At 36.9% G+C, this 22,103-nt stretch overlaps 2 protein-coding genes and 1 pseudogene across 2 annotated transcripts; 1 reads left to right on the top strand and 2 right to left on the bottom strand.

Annotated features, from left to right (window-relative positions):
- The first annotated feature begins 216 nt into the window (after window positions 1-216).
- LOC137836994 (receptor-like protein kinase FERONIA) lies at window positions 217-3,233 on the top strand. Its single transcript, XM_068645806.1, has one exon. It carries the CDS (start codon window positions 586-588, stop codon window positions 3,046-3,048), a length of 2,463 nt encoding a protein of 820 aa, XP_068501907.1. The 5' UTR covers window positions 217-585; the 3' UTR covers window positions 3,049-3,233.
- Window positions 3,234-5,365: 2,132 nt separating this feature from the next.
- LOC137836997 (PI-PLC X domain-containing protein At5g67130-like) lies at window positions 5,366-8,100 on the bottom strand. The gene is made up of 8 exons (XM_068645808.1): window positions 7,591-8,100; window positions 7,376-7,498; window positions 6,938-7,075; window positions 6,727-6,825; window positions 6,316-6,619; window positions 5,932-6,155; window positions 5,737-5,823; window positions 5,366-5,646 (listed from the first exon to the last, which is right to left on the bottom strand). The coding sequence occupies exons 1-8, from the start codon at window positions 7,675-7,677 to the stop codon at window positions 5,605-5,607; spliced, it is 1,104 nt and encodes a 367-aa protein (XP_068501909.1). The 5' UTR covers window positions 7,678-8,100; the 3' UTR covers window positions 5,366-5,604.
- Window positions 8,101-17,631: 9,531 nt separating this feature from the next.
- Window positions 17,632-20,308, bottom strand: LOC137837006 (receptor-like protein kinase FERONIA; annotated as a pseudogene).
- Between the last annotated feature and the right edge of the window lie 1,795 nt (window positions 20,309-22,103).

The following is a 22,103-nucleotide window of genomic DNA, read 5'->3' as shown; positions in this document are numbered from 1 at the left end:
TAAATACGAAAACACATTAGAACATTTACGGGTTTATCTCTGTGTACCCTAAAGAATTTTCACTATATTAGATTAGAAAAAAGCTACATGTACATCATTCAATTTCTTTATACGCTTAATATATCTAATAAAATAATAATATTCTTACTTTACTAATTGATTCATCCTAAATTATTTTATATTTAAAGTAAAAAAAATCACACAATATCTATAAACTCAAGAATACTTTTAATTTAGTAGGTGATTCACTTTAAATAAATAAATAAAATGTATAGCAACTAGTGTTAGATGGATATTTAATAAAAATTGAAATGTTACTGTATGAGCATGATTAGACTAGATGTTCATACTTAAACTTGCAGTGCAAGGAATCTTCGTGTCTTCTTCGCTTCTTAGCAACTACTACAAGCTTTTTGTGAATTAGAAAATTAAGTGTTCATAAGACAACTTCACCAGTCTTTCAGGTTAGTTAACAAGGAACCTTCGTGTCTTCATTGCTTCTTTTCTACTGCTACAAGATTGTTCTGAATGAGAAAATTAAGTGTTCATAGTACAACTTCACCCAGTCTCTCAGATTAGTTCATAATGAGGTTCAGCAGTATCACCGCCTTAAAACTCTTCCTCCTCCACCTCTTTACACTCTTTACGAACCTCCAAGCCTACACTCCAGTCAACAATTTCACAATCAATTGCGGCAGCACTGGAACATCCTACGACGGTGAAACAACATGGACAGGGGACACAGCTTCGATGTTCTTGTCTCATCAAGACAGCACCGTTTCCGCTAACCCAACACCACCACAATCTAATTCCACCCTTCAACTACCCTACACCACAGCACGCATCTCTCGTTCCCAATTCAATTACTCCTTCCCCGTAACCCCAGGTTCCTATTTCCTTCGCCTCTTCTTCTACCCCGCTTCTTACCCTTCCTTTCCTTCTACACAAGCATCCTTCACCGTTCATTGCAACCATTTCACCCTCTTCTACGGTTTCAGCACCGACGAGGATGACACGGAAACGATCTTCAGAGAATACGTGGTCAACGTTGACAACGGTGAGACGCTCAACCTCAGCTTCACTCCCTCACAACCTAACTCCCACGCTCTCATCAACGGAATCCAGGTGTTTTCTATCCCAACCGATCTCTATTACACTTCACCACATCATGCGGGCTTCAAGCTCGTCGGAACCCACACCTTGTACCGCGTTACATCCGACACTGCTCTGCACGCACAGTATAGAGTCAAAGTTGGAGTTCAAGGAATTTCGCCGCCAAAGGACACCGGTTTGTTCAGAAACCTGGTCGCCGGTGACGAACATTATTTAATCAAAGAAAAAAATCCTAACAATAATGGTGAGATGAACATAACCCTGCACCATGGTTCGGTGGCACCCAAGGTACTGTACAGAACAGAGCGTATCACCAAGAGATCTCCTAAGTTGACTTGGAACTTCCCCGTTGACTCTGGTTTCTACTACTTGGTTAGGCTCCATTTTTGTGAACTTGATCAGAACATCACTAACATCGGTGACAGGGTGTTCTGCGTTTACATAGGGAGCGACTTGGCTGAGGATCACGCTGAAGTTTTGAGATGGAGCAACCAACTTAAGGGTCTCGCTGTGCAGAGAAACTTCGTCGTTTTGATTCCCAAAAATGATACTCAGGAAAAGGTTAATCTCTCGCTCCAATTGCACCCTTATTTGAATTCGAGCAATCCGTGCTTGAATGGCCTCGAGATCTTCAAAATCAGCGACTCCAACATCCTCGCCGGACCAAACGCGCAGAACGGCATAGCATTCGAAGAGAGAAGGAATGGCATGGCAGTCGGAAAGAGAAGGAACGTCTTATCAGTCGAAAAGAGAAGGAATAAACACAAAATTAGCATAGCAGGGATGGTATTCGTCTTGGTCTCGGTCTCGTCTGTTGGTTTCGTCTTTAGGTGGGCAAGATCCATGTTCAATCCACGCTCGTTCTCAACCAATGCACACAAGCTGTCAACCAATGCACACCAGCAGTCAACCGATGCAGAAGAACTGCCAGTGAACACGCTCATCTGCCTGCGCTTCTCCCTCGTAGAGATCAAAGCCGCCACCAACAACTTCGACGACGCTTCCGTCGTCGGCGTCGGGGGATTCGGCCACGTGTACAGGGGCTTCATCCGCAGAATTTTCATCCCGGTGACTCTCAAGCTCTTCAAACCCGGTTCAAACGAGATCGAGGTGGCTATTAAGCGCCACAAACCGGGTTCAAAGCAGGGCAGTGAAGAGTTTCTGAACGAGATCGAGATGCTCTCGCAGCTCCGCCATCGCAATATCGTTCCACTTATCGGTTACTGCAACAGCAACAAGGAGATGATCCTGGTCTATAATTTCATGGCACGAGGCAACCTCCGCGAGCATCTCTACAACAGCGACAAGCCTCCGTTGCCATGGAAGCGGCGCTTGCAGATTTGTATCGACGCAGCGCACGCGCTGCATTATCTTCACTGCTGCGCCCAAACATACACGATCATCCACAGCGACGTGAAAACCACGAACATCTTGTTGGATGAGGAATGGGTAGCCAAGGTTTCGGACTTTGGGCTTTCCAGAATTGGGCCCACGGGCGATTCCAAGTCCAATGTCTGCACCACCCCTGTGAAGGGTAGCTTTGGGTATATAGATCCAGAGTATTATAAACGACAACATTTGACGGAAAAGTCTGACGTGTACTCTTTCGGAGTAGTGTTGTTTGAGGTACTGTGCGCTCGTCCTCCTCTGATCCGCACGGCGGAGCCGAGAGAAGAGTCGCTTGGGAATTGGGTTAGATACTGTCACCAAAATGGGACCATTGCACAGATATTGGATCCCACGTTGAAGGGGAAGATCGCGCCCAATTGCTTTAGAGTGTTTTGCCAGATTGGGTTGAGTTGTTTGTCAGAAATTGGATCGCAGAGACCGTCAATGAACGACGTCGTTTGGATGCTCAAGAATGCCCTGAAACTACAAGAAAGTGCAGACATTACCGAGGCGCACTCTAATAGCCAAAACCCATTATCTAGTTAGGCCAATTGAATCACTTCTTCATTTCTTGGATTAAACGATTTTGATGAGAGGAGTTTAATACGATTGTTTTAACAAAGGCAGATATTTTAAGGTAGTTTTAGGAAGGTTGAGCTTTTACAACCATAATAAGGTTGATTTGTTTATGTAATTTTTGTTGAGAGGAAGATATTTCATTGATTAAATTATATGTTTGTATAAATATTTTATAGTCATATTTTTATAAACTGGTTTAAGTCTATATTGTATATAATGATATGAATTAAAAATGATACAGAATTCTTTCACAATTTGGTACCAAAGCTTAGCATTTTTGTTTGTTTGTCTTTGTCCGAATTGTTGGAGAAATCAATTTCATGGTAGTTCAATCCAAAGGTACGCTATCAATTGCACATAGTCTAGGCATCTTGAGTGTAAGTCTTCTTCAGTCACTTTCAAACTATTGTGTTCCTTAGCTATCTTGATCAACAAAAAAATAAGATATGGTTGCTACAATTTAAAAACTAAACAAATATTTACTATTGTAGATGTAGTTTTTCATGAGATAGTGTTGAGATATTTTTTCTTGAGTTGAAATTCAAGGAGAAAATTATGATGAAATTTCGATTTTTGTTCCACAAGAAGTTAATATTGAATTCAGATTGGAGACTGAAGAAAGGGGATAACAAAGTTGTATTAGGAGATGATGAGAGTGTGCAACACTCTGATTGATCAATAATCACATGATGAGGAAGAATTTTTTCATATCGTGTCATAGAGGTATTCCCAAACCTACTTACGATCTTGACTTCACTTGTAAGATATCTTATGAGTAATTACATTTGTAATTGGAATTTGTCTAACTCAAATATAGTAGTGTGCAGGAAGCTTTAGCTTACTCGAGGTGGAAGGATGCCACCAAATTTGGAGAATGAAAAGTAGAAATTGGTAGATTGTCCAGTTGGAAAAATACAATAGGATGTTGATTGGTGTATACAATAGGATGTTGATTGGTGTATACTGTGAAATTTAATGTAGATGGTGTAGTTGAGAGATTCAATGCTAGATTAATGGCAAAGGATATACAAGCATATGGAATAGATTATATTGAAACATTTGTTCTCCTAGACAAAATTAGCACAATTCAAATTTTGTTATCTCTAGTTGTGAACCTTGATTGGTCCTTACACCAGTTTGATGTGAAAAATAACTTCTTACCCGGAGAATTGTCTAAAAAAGTTTATATGGAGCTACGATAAGGATGTGGGATCCTGGATACATATAACAAGAAGCCATGCAAGTCGAAGTAGTCATTATATAGACTAAAGCAAATGCCACGAGTATGATTTGATAGATATTCACCAAGTCAATGCTTGTTTTTGGATATAAACAGAGCAACCAAGGCCATAGTTTTTAAAGAAAAAAAGGAAAATATTACAATTCTTATTGTTTATGTTGATGACATGATAGTTACTGGAATGATCTAGATGAACACAAGACATTGAAAGAGTACTTGGCAAATGAATTTGAAATGAAGGATCTTGGTCCTTTGAAATACTTTCTTGGAAATGAGGTTTCAAGATCAAAACCATGTATTTTTCTCTTAGTGAAAGTATGAATTGAATTTATTTAAAGAAAATGAGATGACAACATGCAAACCAACAAATTCTCCAGTTGAAAGGATTGAAGTTGTGTATTGAAGAAAATCAAACTCCAACTAACAAGGTGAGATGTTAAAGACTTGCAGGGAAATTCCATACCATATTTAGCATATGCTCTCAGTGTGGTTAGTCAGTTCATACACAATCTAGGTGAAAAAACATGGATGTTAATATACAGATTTTAAGATACATTATTCTTGGAAAAAAAGTTTTGTTCAAGGAGAACTCCAATGTGATGTTTTATATTGATGCAGATTGGACAAGTGCTCTTAATGATAGAAGATCAACCTTTGGATACTTCACATTTTGTAGGATGTAATCTTGTCACATGGAAAAACAAGAAGTTGTAGCTAGATCTAGTATAGAAGTTGAAACTAGATGAATAGTTCTTGGACTCAATGAAGGTTTATGGTTTAGACTACTTCTCCAAGATCTAAGATTCAAGTGTACTATGATAAAAATATGATAGAATTGTCAAATATTTAATTGAAAAAGAAGTTCACCAAAGTTGTGACAAGCCAGATTTTCGGAATATTATTAGACAAGATGAAAATGTATCACATTCATTTACCAACTTGAATGAACACAAAATAATAGAACTTGTATCATGGTAGGTGGATGTTGGAAAGTAGAGCAAACGCTTGAAATAGTGGTTCAATTAAATTTGTATGCTCAATGCGAATCTTAAAACACTTTCCAATCTGTTTAAAACATGTATATTCTACAAATGTCACTTACACGTTTAAAGATATTCTGGTAACTAGTGTTACACTTTAGTAGTTGTGAATCAAACATATAAACTGGTAAAACTGGCTCCATAAAATAGTATTTGTATTGTATCGAACCAGAAATAAGGGGATGAAAACAAGCAATTCCAGTTAAAGAGACTCTAAATCTAAACATTTCAGGAAGCTTGTTGCTATGCTTTCTTTGCTGAGCAAGCTTGTGAAGTAGATCCAGGCTGAAAATGAAAAGAATCATAATTCAATTGTTGAACAGTTATGTACTAACTTCATGTTTCTTTCTAGAATGTAAGAGTGAATTTATTTACCACACAGGCATGAACATCATTACAACCGCACAAAAGCTTCCCATTGAGAGTATCCACAGCTTTAAAGGATCCTCCTCCTTCACTTCTCTGCACAATGATCCCCAAATTATAACGGATATTGGCATGAATGAGTCAAAAAATTTATGCTTCAGCAACAAAATTAGTAGTAAAAACAGAAAAATGCCAAAGTTGTACCTTGTAATAGTCAACAGCAACATAATTAGCCCACCTGTCGCCAGCAGCACCATGACAGGTTTGTAGCATGTCAATGAGACCTCCAGAGTTATCTTCACATGTGATTGGCTTAAGTGGAGCAGACCGAAAATAGTTTACCAACACTAAGGACTTGCTCTTGTCGTTAAGAGGAGAAGATTCTGCTCTACTTGGACAGCTTCCTGATTTTCTTCCACCATCCCCATCTGATGAATTTAAGATCACCAAAGTGAAAATTGACAATGTAAGGAAGCATAAATGTATACCATAATCCACACTCAACCTTCTCGTGTTTTTTCTTTACTTTAACCAGTGCCTATTACACAATAAAGAATAGAGGAGCTTCAGTGGCTAGTGTTATCTTACACTGATTTTCAACCATGTAATTCCACTGGTATGCAATGCCTTCACTTTGTTCTTTAGACCTGACAGATGTGAACACTAATAATCTTTGATTTTTTGCAACCATATCACTCACTAGAGGCCAGTCTCCTCCTTTCTTTGGCATTCTAGTCACAGGAAACCAAAACTTCATCAAACCAGCGTCCGTGAAGACTTTTGTCAATCCTTTTGGAGTTTTAACATAATCTTCCAATATGAGCGTGACAATTTCTGTTGGATTGGCTGATAGAAAAGCTGCAATTTCCTTCAGTGTATCTATGGCTGGTTCCTACTTGTTGATTATAAAGTTAGGATCTTTGTGCAGAGAAACTTGTTGGTCATTAGTGTTTGTAAAGAAACAAGTTAGGAAAGAGTGGGAAGACGATTTTTACATACAAAAGCTGTGAAGTCATAGCACTGGCCTTGAAATGAATGACACAACCACACCTTTCCATCAAAATCATATGTATCTAGCATTAGTGCTCTAACTCCATTCTACAAATGAAACATTGATGGAAGAAAATAGTGACTTTAAACACTTGCAAGAGACCAGAACATGAGAAAAATTAACAGAAGTTAAGCATAGCAATAATGAATGACATAATACCTTTAGCTGCTCGGTTACACTGTCTTCTTGGTTAGTAATTGTAGTTCGAGGCTTTCCTGTGTGTGATGGTTCTCCATCAATGGCAAATGCATTGTGTGTTGTCAAAAATGAATATTTGTTGAACGGTAGAGAGTTATTCTAAACAAAAAAACAGCCAATTAACAACAGATTAAGATCAAAATTTAAAGATTCGGAACCAAACAAAAGAGAATGTGCACTCTCATTTGATATCCAAACTAAAAAAATTACAACTTCCTGAAAGTTTTTTTACATTTTTCCCCGAAGAGACAGTTAATGTTCAGATATATATAAAACGATGGAACAGGAAACAGCTTCTGGCCAACCCCACCAGAATCTGAATCACCCCATGTGTCTCTAAATTTTGTCACTTGTTGATACCATGTTAAGAACTTTAACATTTAAGAATTGGGATCTTACAATGAGCTTGAATTGATCTGTGATGGAAGATCTCACACACCTAGAGCCTAAATACCCAAATGGGCAAGAGAAGCAGTAGAGCCCGGCTCCACAATCACCATTAGACTTGCACTCATCATCTAGCTGAACAAAGATTCGAAAAGAATATGATAAAGAGTTGAAAACAGAGAAGTTAAAGGCATAATTCAAAAGCAGGTGCGGGAGGGTACACAAACCTTGCAGTTTCCATTAGAGCAAGCAGCATCAACACGATAACACAGCGGAAGCATAACAACCAAAAGCAAGAACAAACGAAAACCCATGTTTACAATGACTTGTTGGAATAGTGAAAGGAATTGAAATGGGTGAATAGGAAAAGATAATCCTAAAAAGGTGTCAAATTTATAGTGAAAAAATGCCAAAAAGGAACTCGCAGAATTGAGAGGGAAAGAGGGTATGTTGCCTTTATTAATAATTGGAGACCAATCAATTCAAAACAATAGTTGTAGTGGTGGACTAATGAGAGTGTGAAAGGTTTAACTTTTCAGTTTTCATACCTATCGCCGAACTATAAAGAACAGCACCAACGGTTGAAGTGCTGTTTTTGGATTTTTAATAATTAATTTGGACTTTGAGGACATCAAATATAGGACATTCTGGTAATCTAGGTTGGTGGTTGGATGCATTTATATAAGCATTGGTTTTGTCAAAACACTGTGGTTACTGGTTCAAAAACCATTATGGATGTTGGTATAGTTAATGGACAACTATTTTAAGAAGGAAATAAATATGAATTTATCCATATGGACAAAAGATAATTTATAATATAATTATTAAATAAACATTTTGAGTTTTCACTCTCTTTTTACTTTTCAGTTTGGACTTTAATTATTCAACAATCATCTTCATATCCATCAATTCAAGATTTATGGCGATTCATACGTGTACACACAAAAAAAATAGATTATCCATAACTAAAAAGCAGAGCATATTATTGCCTTTCGTTGTTGTTCCACATAAGAAATATTAGGACCTCAAAAAATCTGAGCATTCATTCATTGTTGTATTATATCTTTTCATATGGAGTAAGGTTAATTATTTATATTTGATTCTTCTTCATGCATAAATAAATATGCATAAATGGAGGATATCTTATTGATATGAATTAATTTATAAATTTTATTAATTTTTCTATGAATGGAAACATAAATAACATAAATAGGTTATTTTAATCATTCAGGTTAAAGACATTGGCATTTACTTATTTTTATTTATGTCTTTATATAATATAACTAGAACACTATTTAAAATTTAACTCTTGTTATTCGACACTTAGATAATTGGATATTTTATCAAGTCCAAAAGCCTATTAATATAACTTCATTTTCTAGGGAATATTCAACTAAATACTTTTTACTCACTCATTCTTTGTCATGAAAGCTCAACAACCTTTTAACGAAGAGGTCAATCAATTCATATAATTCCAGCATCCACTTCGAACGATTTCAACTCATCTCTGGTGAAAACATTTGGCGTCCACCATGAAACTCTGATAACTCATACTGAGTCACAATTCTTGTAAATCAGATAGTTATGTCAACATCACCTTTTGAGAAGGATCCCTTTGTTCTAGAAGCCCTTAAGTCACACATAGACACCTTCCTCCAAAGGAATGAAACAGTTGTACAATACATGATCACTGGAATGCAACACAAATTTGACAAGGACATGGAATTTATACGAAGCTAACATCTCAATGAGATGCAAATCCAATGAAAACAACATCACAATGATATATTAACCCTTCATCAGCAAATCATGACGCTCTAGCAGGATCGAGTGACCCACCGGTTCAAGCAACACTTACAACAACATATAGAGCATGAAGCTGAATCTCACCTTGCAATTCCTCACATTAGTAGACGCAAGTTTTTTTATAAGATTTTATTGAATTGGATTAATGCATCTTTGATTTAGTTTAACCCTGTATGAGAATTAAAGGATGATAATCTTTAGATAACTTGTGAAGAATTCATTGGTGGAAGAACTTGGGAGTCACTTGTTTTTTATTCATCTTATAGTGTCTATTATATTTTCTTGCTAAACAATCACGAACCCCTCTTTACTTTATTGTTATTGCTAATTTTTATTGCTTGCAAATAGGTTCTGAATATTGATTGCTTTGATTCACTATTAGATTTGCTGGGAGATTACTTGAGGTCATTTGACCACAATTATACTATCATCTTTTTGGTGATAGACGACCTAACACTGTGTTAGACGGTTTTCACTAAAATCTTTTTAATTTGACTGTTAAACGACAATTATCACTAGTTCTTCTTCCCCACTTTCTTCTTCGCATAAACAATTTTTTTTTTTTTTGTGTCCTCTTCAATGGCGGAGAGTGAGTTTGTGACTCCATTGGTGACCCAAAACTAATTTTTCTTCCTTCTTTGTGAGTGGTTTGATGTGGTGGACGTTTTTGTTCAATTGGATTGAGTTAACGTTCTTCATTGAGGTTAGTTATCTTAACCTCCCTTTTGTTTTTGAAATTGATACCTAGGTTGTTTTTTAGGATCTCAATCATGACAATACATGAATATCTCCATTGGATTATCATTACTTACCCTTTGATATTGAAATCGTGTTATTTAGATGTTTAAATTTTAAATTTTGAATATTGAAATTAATTGTTAAATTCAATTTAATACAATAGATGAATGTTAATTAGATGTTTAAAATTGAAATTTAAAATTTAGGAATTCTAATTTTTACATTTTTCATTATATTGGACAAGTATAATTATATTTAATTATATTTAGACTAACATATTTTTTACTTTAATTAGAGTTGAGAGTGACACAAACATGTTAAGTGGAAAATAAGACGTAATTACTTTAGCTCACATTTTTTAAGATATTTTTTTAACTACATTTAAATTATGCTTTTGGATTCCAAATGTAAAATATCTTTTATTTTCCTTTCCATTCTCCAACATGCTCCAAAGTCTAAATCACAAAAATCCACTAGTTTACAAATTGAAATTCAACCCAAGTTCTAAAATTAATATCCAAATTATTAATATTATTATTATTATTATTATTAATACTCATATTATTATTTTTTATTATTATTAACAATAATAAAATTAATAATAATAAAAATATTAATAATATTATTGATAACAATAATATTATTATTAATATTTTTATTGTATATAATGTTTATTGAAAAATTTTAGATTTTGATTTGAAGTAAAAATCAATTATTTTTTTTTTTTAAAAAAGTCTAAAATTTAGATTGGACCATGTGTTACATAAATTTGAATTGTTTAGAATTTAGGATTTAGTACACTCATATATATATATATATATAAATATTTTATCTTTAAATAATTTTTTTAAATAAAAGACTAAATAAATTTTCCTATAAATAAATACAAAAACTAATTTTTAAAAAGTTATTATATATAATTTATTTAAAACTTATTTTTAATTTTATAAAGAAGTTTGCTTTAACTTTTCATGTTTATTTTTTAAAAATATACTTTACAAAGATTATTTTAAAATAATCCTTATTTACATGAGAGAGAAGGAATTGAAACCAAGTAATAAATATATCATGCATATAGGATTCATCCTATTAGTATAGGGCACGATTTATAACTTATCTCCACTAATTAATATATACCTCACATATGAACACATTAGAAAACATTTTTAAAATTAAAGACAAGACTTTAACTTCTTTCACTCCACTAGTTTCATAGACTTGTCCCAACTCATTCAAGATATTAATAGAATATAGGTGAAAAAACAATAAAAACAAGCCACACATCCATCCAAATTCTAAATAGAAATTTTTTTAGTTGATAAGATTTTGATATGTTGACACCATCGGTCAACTAACACACTTTTGAAAAACTCCAATGTAGTATAATGTGGAAGATGCTGACGTGACTTAAGCGAATGACGTGGCATAGGCGGATGACGTGACAATTGAGTGAAAAATCGAAATTTTAGGGCAAATATTTCACTCCCGCTCACGCGTTTTCCGTCTTCCGTCTTCCAGTTGGTGCCTTGTTCCTCTTCTTCCCGACTTGCATTTTCCTCTTCCCGTTGGTGCTGTATTCCTTTTAGGTATAATGAATCTTAGTAGTGTGGGGATGCTTTAAAGTATCATTAGTTTGGCACGTGAATTTAATTAGATTTTAAATTAGTTTTTGTACCGATCGGGCACCGGACGATTGAGACTTTATATTAAAATAACTAAATACGATAAATACGTAGCAAGTAAATTATTACAACCAGCATTGAATAAGTCAGAGACACTTCGAAAATGTTATTGTAATTCAGAGAGAGAAAATGAAAGGTTATCATATTAACTGATGTGTATTACAATGTGTTGATAAAGAAGTAATTTATACACAGGGTAACACATGGGTACCCTTAACACCCCCCTTAAACTCATGGTTGGATTGGCCATAATCATGAGTTTATCCCATACATGCAGAAACAATATGCCAAAAACAGGCTTGGTAAGGGGATCAACAACTTGAAAGCGTGCTGGAAGATGAAGAAGCTGAATTTTTTGATTACGAACTTGATCACGAACAAAGTGGAGGTCCAGTTCAAAGTGTTTCGTTTTAGAGTGCATAACAGGATTTGCACTTAGCAGAACAACTCCAAGATTATCCGAATACAGCTTTGGTTTGGAACCTTGGATGCGCAACTCAGAAAGAAGAGATTGAATCCACACAATTTCAGCAAGGAGAGCTGCAACTGCCCGGTATTCTGCTTCCGTACTACTTATGGAAACTGTTTTCTGTTTGTGAGATGACCAGGAAACAAGATTAGACCCCATATAAATACAGTATCCAGTTGTGGATTTGCGGTCGTCAACGTCAGCATCCCAATCTACATCCGCAAAGCCAATAAGAGAGGTCGTCGAGTTGGGGCGAAGAAGCAATCCATGTGTAATGGTGCCAACTAAATAACGAAGAATTCTCTTCACAGCTTGCCAATGGTGAAGTTTCGGATCATGCATAAAATGACAAACACGATTAACAGAGTAAGAGAGTTCAGGCCTAGTTATAAGAAGATATTGAAGTGTACCAACAACTGACCTATACAGGGAAGGATCATTGAATGATTCAGAAGAATTTTGTTGGAGACGCGAAGAGGATGTCATAGGCGTGGGTTGAGGTTTAGCATGGAGCATATTTGTTTTCTGTAACAGCTCACGTATGTACTGGTCCTGAGAGACATGCATGTCACCAGTAGATGTTCGAGAAACTTGAATTCCTAAAAAATGATGAAGACTACCTAAATCTTTTAATGCAAAAGAAGAATGCAAAGTGGTAATGAGGTTAGTAATTTCAGTAGGTGAAGATGCAGTGATGATTATATCATCAACATAAACTAGGACAAACATAGTATAAGACGATGTGAATTTAGTAAACACAGAGGTATCACTTACTGTAGGACAAAAACCAAGATCACATAAAGTTGTGCTAAGTTTAGAAAACCAGGACCTGGGTGCTTGCTTGAGGCCATAGATAGCCTTGTGTAATTGACATACAAGAATGGGATCATGAGATATAAAACCTGGTGGTTGCTGCATATACACACGTTCATTGAGATCACCATGGAGGAAAGCATTATCAATGTCCACTTGACGAATAGCCCAGTTATTTGTAACAGCATGCGAAAGAACAATACGAATCGTGGTGGGTTTGACAACAGGACTGAAGGTCTCACTGTAGTCAAGTCCCTCAGTTTGATTGAAGCCTTTGGCAACAAGGCGTGCCTTGCAACGTTGAAAAGAACCATCTGCATGCAATTTGGTTTTAAAAATCCATTTACAACCTACCAGAGAGGCATTGGATGGGAGAGCAGTGAGAGTCCACGTTTTGTTCTTGAGGAGAGCTTGATACTCAGTCATTGCTTGGGACCATACAGGAGAAGCCATAGCTTCCTTGACAGAAGAAGGAGGAGAAGGAATAGTAGAAACAACAGTATAAATTTTGGGTTTAATGATGCCTACCTTGGCACGAGTGGTCATGGGATGAGTGTTAGTAGGAGGAGGAACAGAAGGAAGAAAATCAATATTACCAGTTGCAGAAGCACCAATGTCAGTAGTGGAATTGCTATCAGAAACAACATGCTCATTAATAGAATCAGTATTGGTATGAACAACAGTCAAAGTGGGGGAAATATCATGTGTGTGCTTATGAGAAACAACAGGCATAACAAAATTAGTCGAGTCTTCATTATATGGAAAAGTAGTTTCATCAAAACGAACATGACGAGAAACAATAGTCTTACCAGTGGGAAGGAGACAGATATAACCTCTATTAGTTGGACTGTATCCAAGAAAGAGAGAACACTGTGATCTAAAATCAAACTTATTATTATTATAGGGACGTAAATTTGGATAACAAGCACAACCAAACACTTTGAAAACATTATAATCAGGTTGGTGTTTAAACAACCTAGTATAAGGGTTATCACCATTCAACACAGGGGTGGGAAGAGCATTGATAATGTGGGTGGAAGTGATGAAGGCTTCAGCCCAAAAACGACGTGGCAAAGAGGCAGTGGCAAGAAGCGTTAGGCCCATATCAACAATATGTCTGTGCTTTCGTTCAACAGATCCATTTTGTTCATGGGTGCAGGGACATGTAAGTCTATGGTGAATGCCACAATGTTCAAGGAAAGGTTTAAGACAAAGAAATTCTTTGGCATTATCAGTTTGAATAGAGCAAAGTTTAGAATTTGTTTGGTTTTCAGCAAAACTTTTGAATTTTTTAAACACAGAGAAAACCTGAGATTTAGTATGCAGAACATATATCCATGTATATTTGGTGTAAGCATCAAGGAAAGAGATGTAATACCTTGCACCATTGGAAGCAGGTATAGGAGCAGGACCCCAAACATCAGCAAACACAAGTTCCAAAGGGCGAGAATAAATGGTAATAGAAGAAGTAAAAGGAAGCTGTTTATTTTTACCAAGCATACAAGCAGAGCAAAATTTGATATCAGAAGAACAACGTATATTACAATGCTGTAAAATTTGTTTTAATGTGCCATAATGACAATGACCAAAACGTTCATGCCAGATATTGGCGGTGAGTTTATTATCTACAAAAGAAGTATGAAAAACAGAGGACATATGAGGAGTGTGCATGGTTGGAAAGGTGTAGAGACCATCCTTAAGAATGCCGCGAAGAAGAACTTTGTTCGTAGCCTGATCAACAACACAACAATGGTTAGCATGGAATTGAAAATACACATGATTGTCACGAGCAAACTGAGAAACACTAAGTAAGTTCTTGGTTATCAGCGGAACATGTAATAGATTGCGCAATAATAAGGGTTTATCCGTGAGAGAAGAACAAAAAATTGCAGACCCAGTATTAGCAATAAACAAACCTGAGCCATTACCCATTTTAACAGTTTCAGTGCCGTTGTAAGGTTGCTTGGTTGTGTAGACAGTGGGATCTTTCGTTACATGATGTGTAGCACCACTGTCAGGGTACCAAAGTGGATCCTCAGTGGTGGAATGAATGCCCAGAAGAGACGCATCGCTGGGTTCAGGGTCTGAGATCGAAACTTGAGAAAAATTAGCACGAGGAGGTGGATTGGGTTTGTGGTCATACCATTGCCAACACTGGAGAGTCGCATGACCATATTTGCCACAAACTTGACACGTTGGTTTGGAAGAGGTCCAAGAACCACGAGCTGGAGAACGGGAAAAGCGAGAACCACGTGCAAAATTTTGGGAGCGAGAAAACCCACGACCACCACGATTGTTATGGAACTTGAAATTGGCTCTGTCATTGGTGGGATTCGAAGGCGTCCAAGTTGAGAGAGCGGCAGTGGCCGAAAAACTGAGAGGATCGAGTTGATGATGGCGTTCAAGACGTTCTTCTTGTACCAGAAGCAGAGCTTCAATCTCTGCAACCTTGTAAGGATTAGTTCTAGACAGAATGGAAGCAACAAAGGGATCAAAATCAGGAGGAAGACCATCAAGAATGGTTTCGATGTGATCTTCAACAGAGATTGGGGCACCAACGGCAGCCAGCGCATCCACTGCGCGTTTGATATCCAAAACATATGCTGAGATAAAACGATCTTTCTTTGGATTCTTTAAGAGGAGTTTCAATTTCTTGATCTGGGCTCGAGTGTGAGAGGAAAAATATGTGTTTAGCGTTTGCCAAATCTGTGTTGCAGAGGTAAGACCCACCATTTGGGTTAAAATCGGAGTGGTCATGGACGCCAGAAGCCACGCAACCAGCAAATTATCTTGTTGCTTGTAAGAGATGAATGCAAGATTGGGGGTGAGGGTTCCATCGGCCGCAGAAAGACAACGCGGAGGAACGTTAGTTCCGTCAAGAAACGAGGAGAGCAGCAACCCATCAACGGTGGCTAGAACCTGTTGTTTCCACAACAGAAAATTTTCGTCATCCAGTTTGAGCGGAATAGGAGTGGTAAGGTGATGTAGGGAGACAGAGGAGGAACTCTTGGTGGAGATAACCTGGGTGGACGAAGATGATGATGTAGAAGAAGAGGAGGAAGAAGGATCGGAAGCCATGAAAGAAAAACGGAAAAAAAAACTCTCTAGCTCATGATACCATGTTATTGTAACTCAGAGAGAGAAAATGAAAGGTTATGATATTAACTGATGTGTATTACAATGTGTTGATAAAGAAGTAATTTATACACAGGGTAACACATGGGTACCCTTAACAGAAAAGTACTCTCTTAATATCAGGGAACCACTACACACGACCCAAAGACCATTATGCATGTCTTTAGCAATCGGTTACTTGGCCCACACGAGCCAAAGCCCAAGTCAACCTACAAAAGGAACTTCTGAAAGGGGGAAAGGTAGATTTTTTTATAATATCATAGAGACTAAACTAAACACTAGCACTGACTTGAGCGTCGGAGTGAAATCGCAGGTGCGTCGGAGCGTTAGAGTGCAACCAAACAAAGAGGTTGTAAACATTGAAGTTAGATCTTTTGATTCTGATATGGCAATAACATTTAGATGTCATGTTCTGTCCAGACATATGAGAATATTTATATTTAGTTCCTCTTTCTCAAAGGTCTTCCCAAGGCCCATAAGATGATTCATAAAGGGAGAGCATCTTTTTTGCACTTCAGATATTGATTCTCCCTTCTGCATCGTGAACATTTCATACTCTTGAATGAGAGCATGCTTCCTTGCCCTCTTGACATCATTTGTCCCCTCATGTGTGACTTCAAGAATGTCCCACATTTTTTTTGCAGTTGCACACTGGGATATCCTGAAAAATTCATCACAACTCAATGCATAAGTTATTATATTCTTTGCAATCCAGTCAAACTTAGCTTTCTTATATATGTCTTAGTCCATTCAGATCAAGGCTTATCAACAAACACATCATCTTTTTTTTTTCTTGTGGAATAAAAGGTCCATTCCCTATAGCTTCCCAAATTCCTTCATCTATAGATTGAATAAAAAAATTTATTCTAACTTTCCAGAATTGATAATTCACACCATAGAATAAATGTGGTTTATTGATAGAACCTCCCTCCTCAAAAGGTAACTTGTCAGCCATTAAAACAGATTTGAAAAACATAACTTGAGAAAATTTCAAGAACCTAGCTCTTGATGCCTTGTAGGAATTAATGACCTTAACAAGAGGGGAGTGAATTGTTTAAGGAAATTTTTTCGCAAATACTGGCTAAAAATGAAGATTAATGATGATTTACAGATCAATGAAGTTTGACGATTAAGCCAACCAAAACCAAGACAGTTCAAAAACCCTTCACACAGGTTAGAAAACAACAGGTTGTTTTTCACTTAGCTTTGAAAACCTTTTTTCTTTTTAAAACCAGATTGATTCAGTTGTGAATTTTATTAAGAGTGGATCTAGCAAATTCTAAACAACCTAGAACAAAACCCTAAACACAACAGCAAAGTCTTCAAGCAATCTTTATGGATTTGGAGGCATTAAAGGTTTGTTTTCAATAAATACTAATTTAGAGACTAAAAAAATTATTGATTTCTAAATTAATTTTTATTATTGATAAATAATTTTAAAATTAATATCTAATTAGCTAATAATTAAGATTTTTTCTACCAAATTTAAAATTTAAATAATTGGTAGTTAAATTGATAAAAAAAAAAAGTAGATCATGTATTCGGGGGAGAATAGGTAAATTTAGCAAGAAACCTTGCACGTGTCGTCTTTGCGAAGAGAAACTTTCACATTACAATCACGAAACTAAACACATAAATCTGGAGCATCTAGATTGTATTAATTAGTTCTTGAAATGTAATTGTTGAACAAGCATTTGGTGAACATTATTGGGTTACTTCAACGTGGCTTTGGGTCGACAATCTCGGAAAACAACTCAAGCATCAACTTATCATTGTCCTTCGAACTAATGTGGTGCTCTTCTATATCAAACACATCTTCACGAACTTCCTCTTCGCTTTCGTCGGCACTCTCTTGCAGTTTCAATGCAGACTCCAGAATCAAAACGACATCGTTCATGGACGGTCTCTGCGTCCCTTCCTGTAATAAACAACTCACTCCAATCTCACAAAACATGGCGAAACACTTTGGAGCGATCTTCCCCTTTAATATGGGGTCCACAATCTCCGCCACTGTCCCGTTTTGGTAGCAATATCTGGCCCAATTTAGCTAGTGAAACCTGTTCGATTTCTTCCGTATGGATCAGAGGAGAACGAGCACAGAGTACCTCAAACAACACCACCCCCAAAGAATACACGTCAGACTTCTCCGTCAGCCGCTGCCGAATAAAATACTCCGGATCCAAATATCCAAAGCTGCCTTTCACGGCGGTGCTCACATGGGCCTTCGACATCTCATTCGGCCCAATTTTGGATAGCCCGAAGTCCGAAACCTTCGCCACCCACTTCTCATCCAACAAGATGTTCGTCGTTTTCACGTCCCGATGAATGATCACGTGCTTCGCGCCACTGTGAAGATAGCGTAGACCGCGCGCGGCGCCAATGCAAATCTTCAAGCGCTCCTTCCACGAGAGAGAGGGATTGTCGGTGCCGTAGAGATGGTCGCGGAGGTTTCCGCGTCCCATGAAGTCGTAAACGATGATCATCTCTTTGTTATCGCAGCAGTAACCGATGAGTGAGACCAGATGGCGGTGGCGGAGCTGCGAGAGCATCTGGATCTCGTTCACGAACTCGCAAGCCCCCTGCTGGGAACCCTGTCTAAGGCGCTTGATTGCAACGGGGATTGAACCGTCCTCGATGAAGCCCTTGTACACGTGGCCAAATCCCCCGTCGCCGACGATGAAGGTGTTGTCGAAGTTTTTGGTGGCGGCTTTGATCTCCACCAGGGAAAACCGACGGCATTGATCAGATGGCAGAGAAAAATTGTGATCGTTGGTTGACTTGGTCGTTGGGAACAACAGCGGAGTCCACTTGGAAGTGGTGGAGAACAGGACAAAGAAAACGACAAGCGAGATGAAAACGACACCGGATACTATCCCCGCCGTGATACCAATCATCCGCCTTCTGTTACTTCCCTTTTGCTGTGGTGTCTTAATCTGGTCCGGGTTAGGTCCGGCGAGGCTGTTAGACCTTGTGTCGCTCATTTTAAAGATCTCGAGACCGTTTATGAAGGCGTCGCTGTAAGTCGTATCCACACTGCTTTGGTAAGGGTGCATTTGAAGCGAGAGATTAAACTTTTTCTGAGTATCATTCTTGGGAATCATAACGGCGTAGTTTCTGTGCACAGCTAGACCTTTTTGTTTCTCACTCCATTTCATTACATCTGCATGTTCCTCAGCCAACTTGCTATTTATGTAAATGAAGAATTGTCTGTCACCGATGTCATTGATATGAGGATCAAGCTCACAAAAGTGGAGCCTGAGAACGTAAGTGAAGCCACAGTCAACGGGGAACACCCAAGTGAGGTTGCTGATTTTGTTCAGAGTGCCGTTTGTGCCCTGGTTACGCGCTGTTCTGTACAGTTCCTCGGGTGCCACGTAGTCAGGATTCACTGTTATGTTCATCTTACCGTACGTCTCTGATACACCGGTATTTTGTTTAATGAAATAACGTTCTTCGTCACCGGCCCATTTTCTGAACAAACCGGTGTCGTTTTGTGGCGATATTTCTTGTTCTCCCACTTTGATTCTGTACCCAGTCTCCATTGCAAAGCGTTTTCCAACGACGAAGGGGTTGGTACTTCCCACATTCGTGAAGCCCGTGTCATTTTCTGAAGTGTAATATAAATCGCTTGGCATGGAAAGTACCTCGATTCCGTTGATGAAAGCGTAGGAGTTAGACTGCGAGGGAGTGAAGATGAGGATAAGAGCCTGATCCTCCTCCACGTAGACGATGTATTCTTTGAATATGATTTCCTTGTTTTCAGCGTCGGCGTTGAGAGAGGCGTTGAAATCTTGGAGGAGAATGAATTGGTTGGAGTGAACGGAGAAGGATGAGAGGGTGCGAGGAAAGGAAGGGTAAGAAGCAGGGAAGAAGAAGAGGCGAAGGAATTTTGGGCCCGCTGTGTTGAAATAGAAGGAGTAACTGAACTGGGAAGGAGAAAGGCGAGCAGTGGCGTAGGGGACATGGTTGGTGGAAGGAGATAGCGTTGTGGGTTTAGCTGAAACGGTGGCGTCTTCGTTTGTTAAGAGCACAGATTCTGTGTCCCCGGTCCATGTCCTTTGGCCGTCGTAGGATGTTCCAGAGGAACCGCAAGTGATGGTGAAATTGTCGAGTGGGGTGTAGCCTTGGAGGTGTGGCAAGAGGTGGAGAAGGAGGAAGATGACAGCGTTGAAGGTCATGGTTTGCAGTGAGAGTGATGGAGCCAACACTTCTTATCATCTTTAGGTTGCAGTCGCTAGGAAGGCCGCCAGAAACAACGTTTACAGTCAAAGACGACTTTTACTACCTTGCCTGCTGCGTGTGAAATAAAACGGTTAGGATATATTGATAACTATTCTTTTTTATATATAACTATATTATAATCTTTAATATTATTATTTTAATATTTTTTATATTATTTAATTTTAAATTTATTTTTTATTTTATATATTTACTTTTAAACATATTCCATCAAGAGTATATAATTTTAAGGCTTGTGAAAGTATCATTTTTCAAAATAAAATAAGAATATTGATATATTGAGAAGTGACATTTTCTATACAAACCAATCATAATTTTTAATATTAATATTTTTTATATTATTTAATTTTAAATTTATTTTTATTATGATATATTAACAATCCAAATTTTTTATATAATTACATTACAATTCTTAATATTATTATTTTAATATTTTTTTATATTATTTAATTTAATTTTTAATATATATATTTATTTTTAAACTCATTACATAAGAAGAATAGTATAGAATTATATGAATGGTGTATATTTTTTTATTCATTGTATATAACTTGATGGATTTTCAAATATCATTTTCCATAAAATAACTATTAGATCTTATATACAGTTTGCTGATAAAAAAAAGATCTTATATACAGTAGTAATAAAATTACATATTTTATTATGTATTATATACCATATATGATATAAAATTAGAGTGTTGGTATCTTTCCAAAAAAAAAAAACTGCTCCCTACCTAGTAACTAAATAAAGATCCCCGAAAATATTCTTTCATTTTATAACTCAATATATTATTACTTTAATTCTTTTTTTTATAATTTAATATATTATTAATATATATTGTTATGTCACGAAACTGGATTGTCAAATGGGCGACCACCTAGGCGACTTGACGATTTTTTACGTCACATCAACGGGTAAGAACACTAATCTTGATTAAAGAGATAACAAATAGGATTAACACTTATTCGACCGTGGGTTATGACTCAAAGGATAATGAAATAGTTGTGCAATAGATGATCATTGGAATGCAACTCAAATTAGACAAGGACATGAAATTTATACGAAACAACTCAATGAGATGCAAACCCTATGAAAACAACATCACAATGATATACTAACCCTTCATCAACAAATCGCTACGCTCTAGCAGGATTGAGCGACCCACCAGTTTGAGCAACACTTACAACAACATATAACGCAGGAAGTTGAATCTCACCCTGCAATTCCTCCCATAAGTAGACAGATGGATACAAGTGGGGTACATTAGTAGACACATGTTTTATGATAAGATTCAATTGAATTGGATTAACACATGTTTGGTTTAGTTTAATCATGTATGAGAATTGAAGGATTATAATCTTTAGATAACTTGTGAAGAATTCATTGGTGAAAGAACTTGGGAGTCATCTGTTTTTCATTTATCTTATAACGTATATTATATTTTCTTGCTAAACAATCACGAACCCCTCTTTACTTTATTGTTATTGCTAATTTTTACTACTTGCAGATAGGTTATGAATACTGATTTCTTTTATTCACTATTAGATTCGTTGGAAGATGACTTGGATCATTTGACCACAATTATACTATCATCTCTTTGGTGTTAGATGATCTAACATTGTGTTAGACAATTTCCACTAAAATCATTTTAATTTGATTGTTAAACGACAATTATCACTGGTTATTCTTCCCCACTTTCTTCTTCGCATAAATGATTTTTTTTTGTTCTCTTCAATGGCGGAGAGTGAGTTTATGGCTCCATTGGTGACCTAGAGCTAATTTTCTTTGTTCTTTGTGAGTAGTTTGGTGTGGTGGATGTTTTTGTTCGATTGGATTGAGTTAAAGTTCCTCATTA

The sequence above is a fragment of the Phaseolus vulgaris genome, chromosome 4 (assembly GCF_000499845.2).
Source record: "Phaseolus vulgaris cultivar G19833 chromosome 4, P. vulgaris v2.0, whole genome shotgun sequence".
NCBI classification, from domain to species: Eukaryota; Viridiplantae; Streptophyta; class Magnoliopsida; order Fabales; family Fabaceae; genus Phaseolus; species Phaseolus vulgaris.
This window is presented reverse-complemented; position numbering and strand designations above follow the sequence as displayed.

What these genes read in the sequence shown, in the direction of transcription:
- LOC137836994 (XM_068645806.1), top strand. Translation starts at nt 586, where the DNA reads ATGAGGTTCAGCAGTATCACCGCCTTAAAACTCTTCCTCCTCCACCTC.
- LOC137836997 (XM_068645808.1), bottom strand. Translation starts at nt 7,677, where the DNA reads ATGGGTTTTCGTTTGTTCTTGCTTTTGGTTGTTATGCTTCCGCTGTGT. An exon ending in CAGATCAATTCAAGCTCATT is followed by an intron (nt 7,076 to 7,375) that starts GTAAGATCCCAA and finishes TTTTTTGTTTAG; the next exon opens with AATAACTCTCTACCGTTCAA. An exon ending in GCTATGACTTCACAGCTTTT is followed by an intron (nt 6,620 to 6,726) that starts GTATGTAAAAAT and finishes ATCAACAAGTAG; the next exon opens with GAACCAGCCATAGATACACT.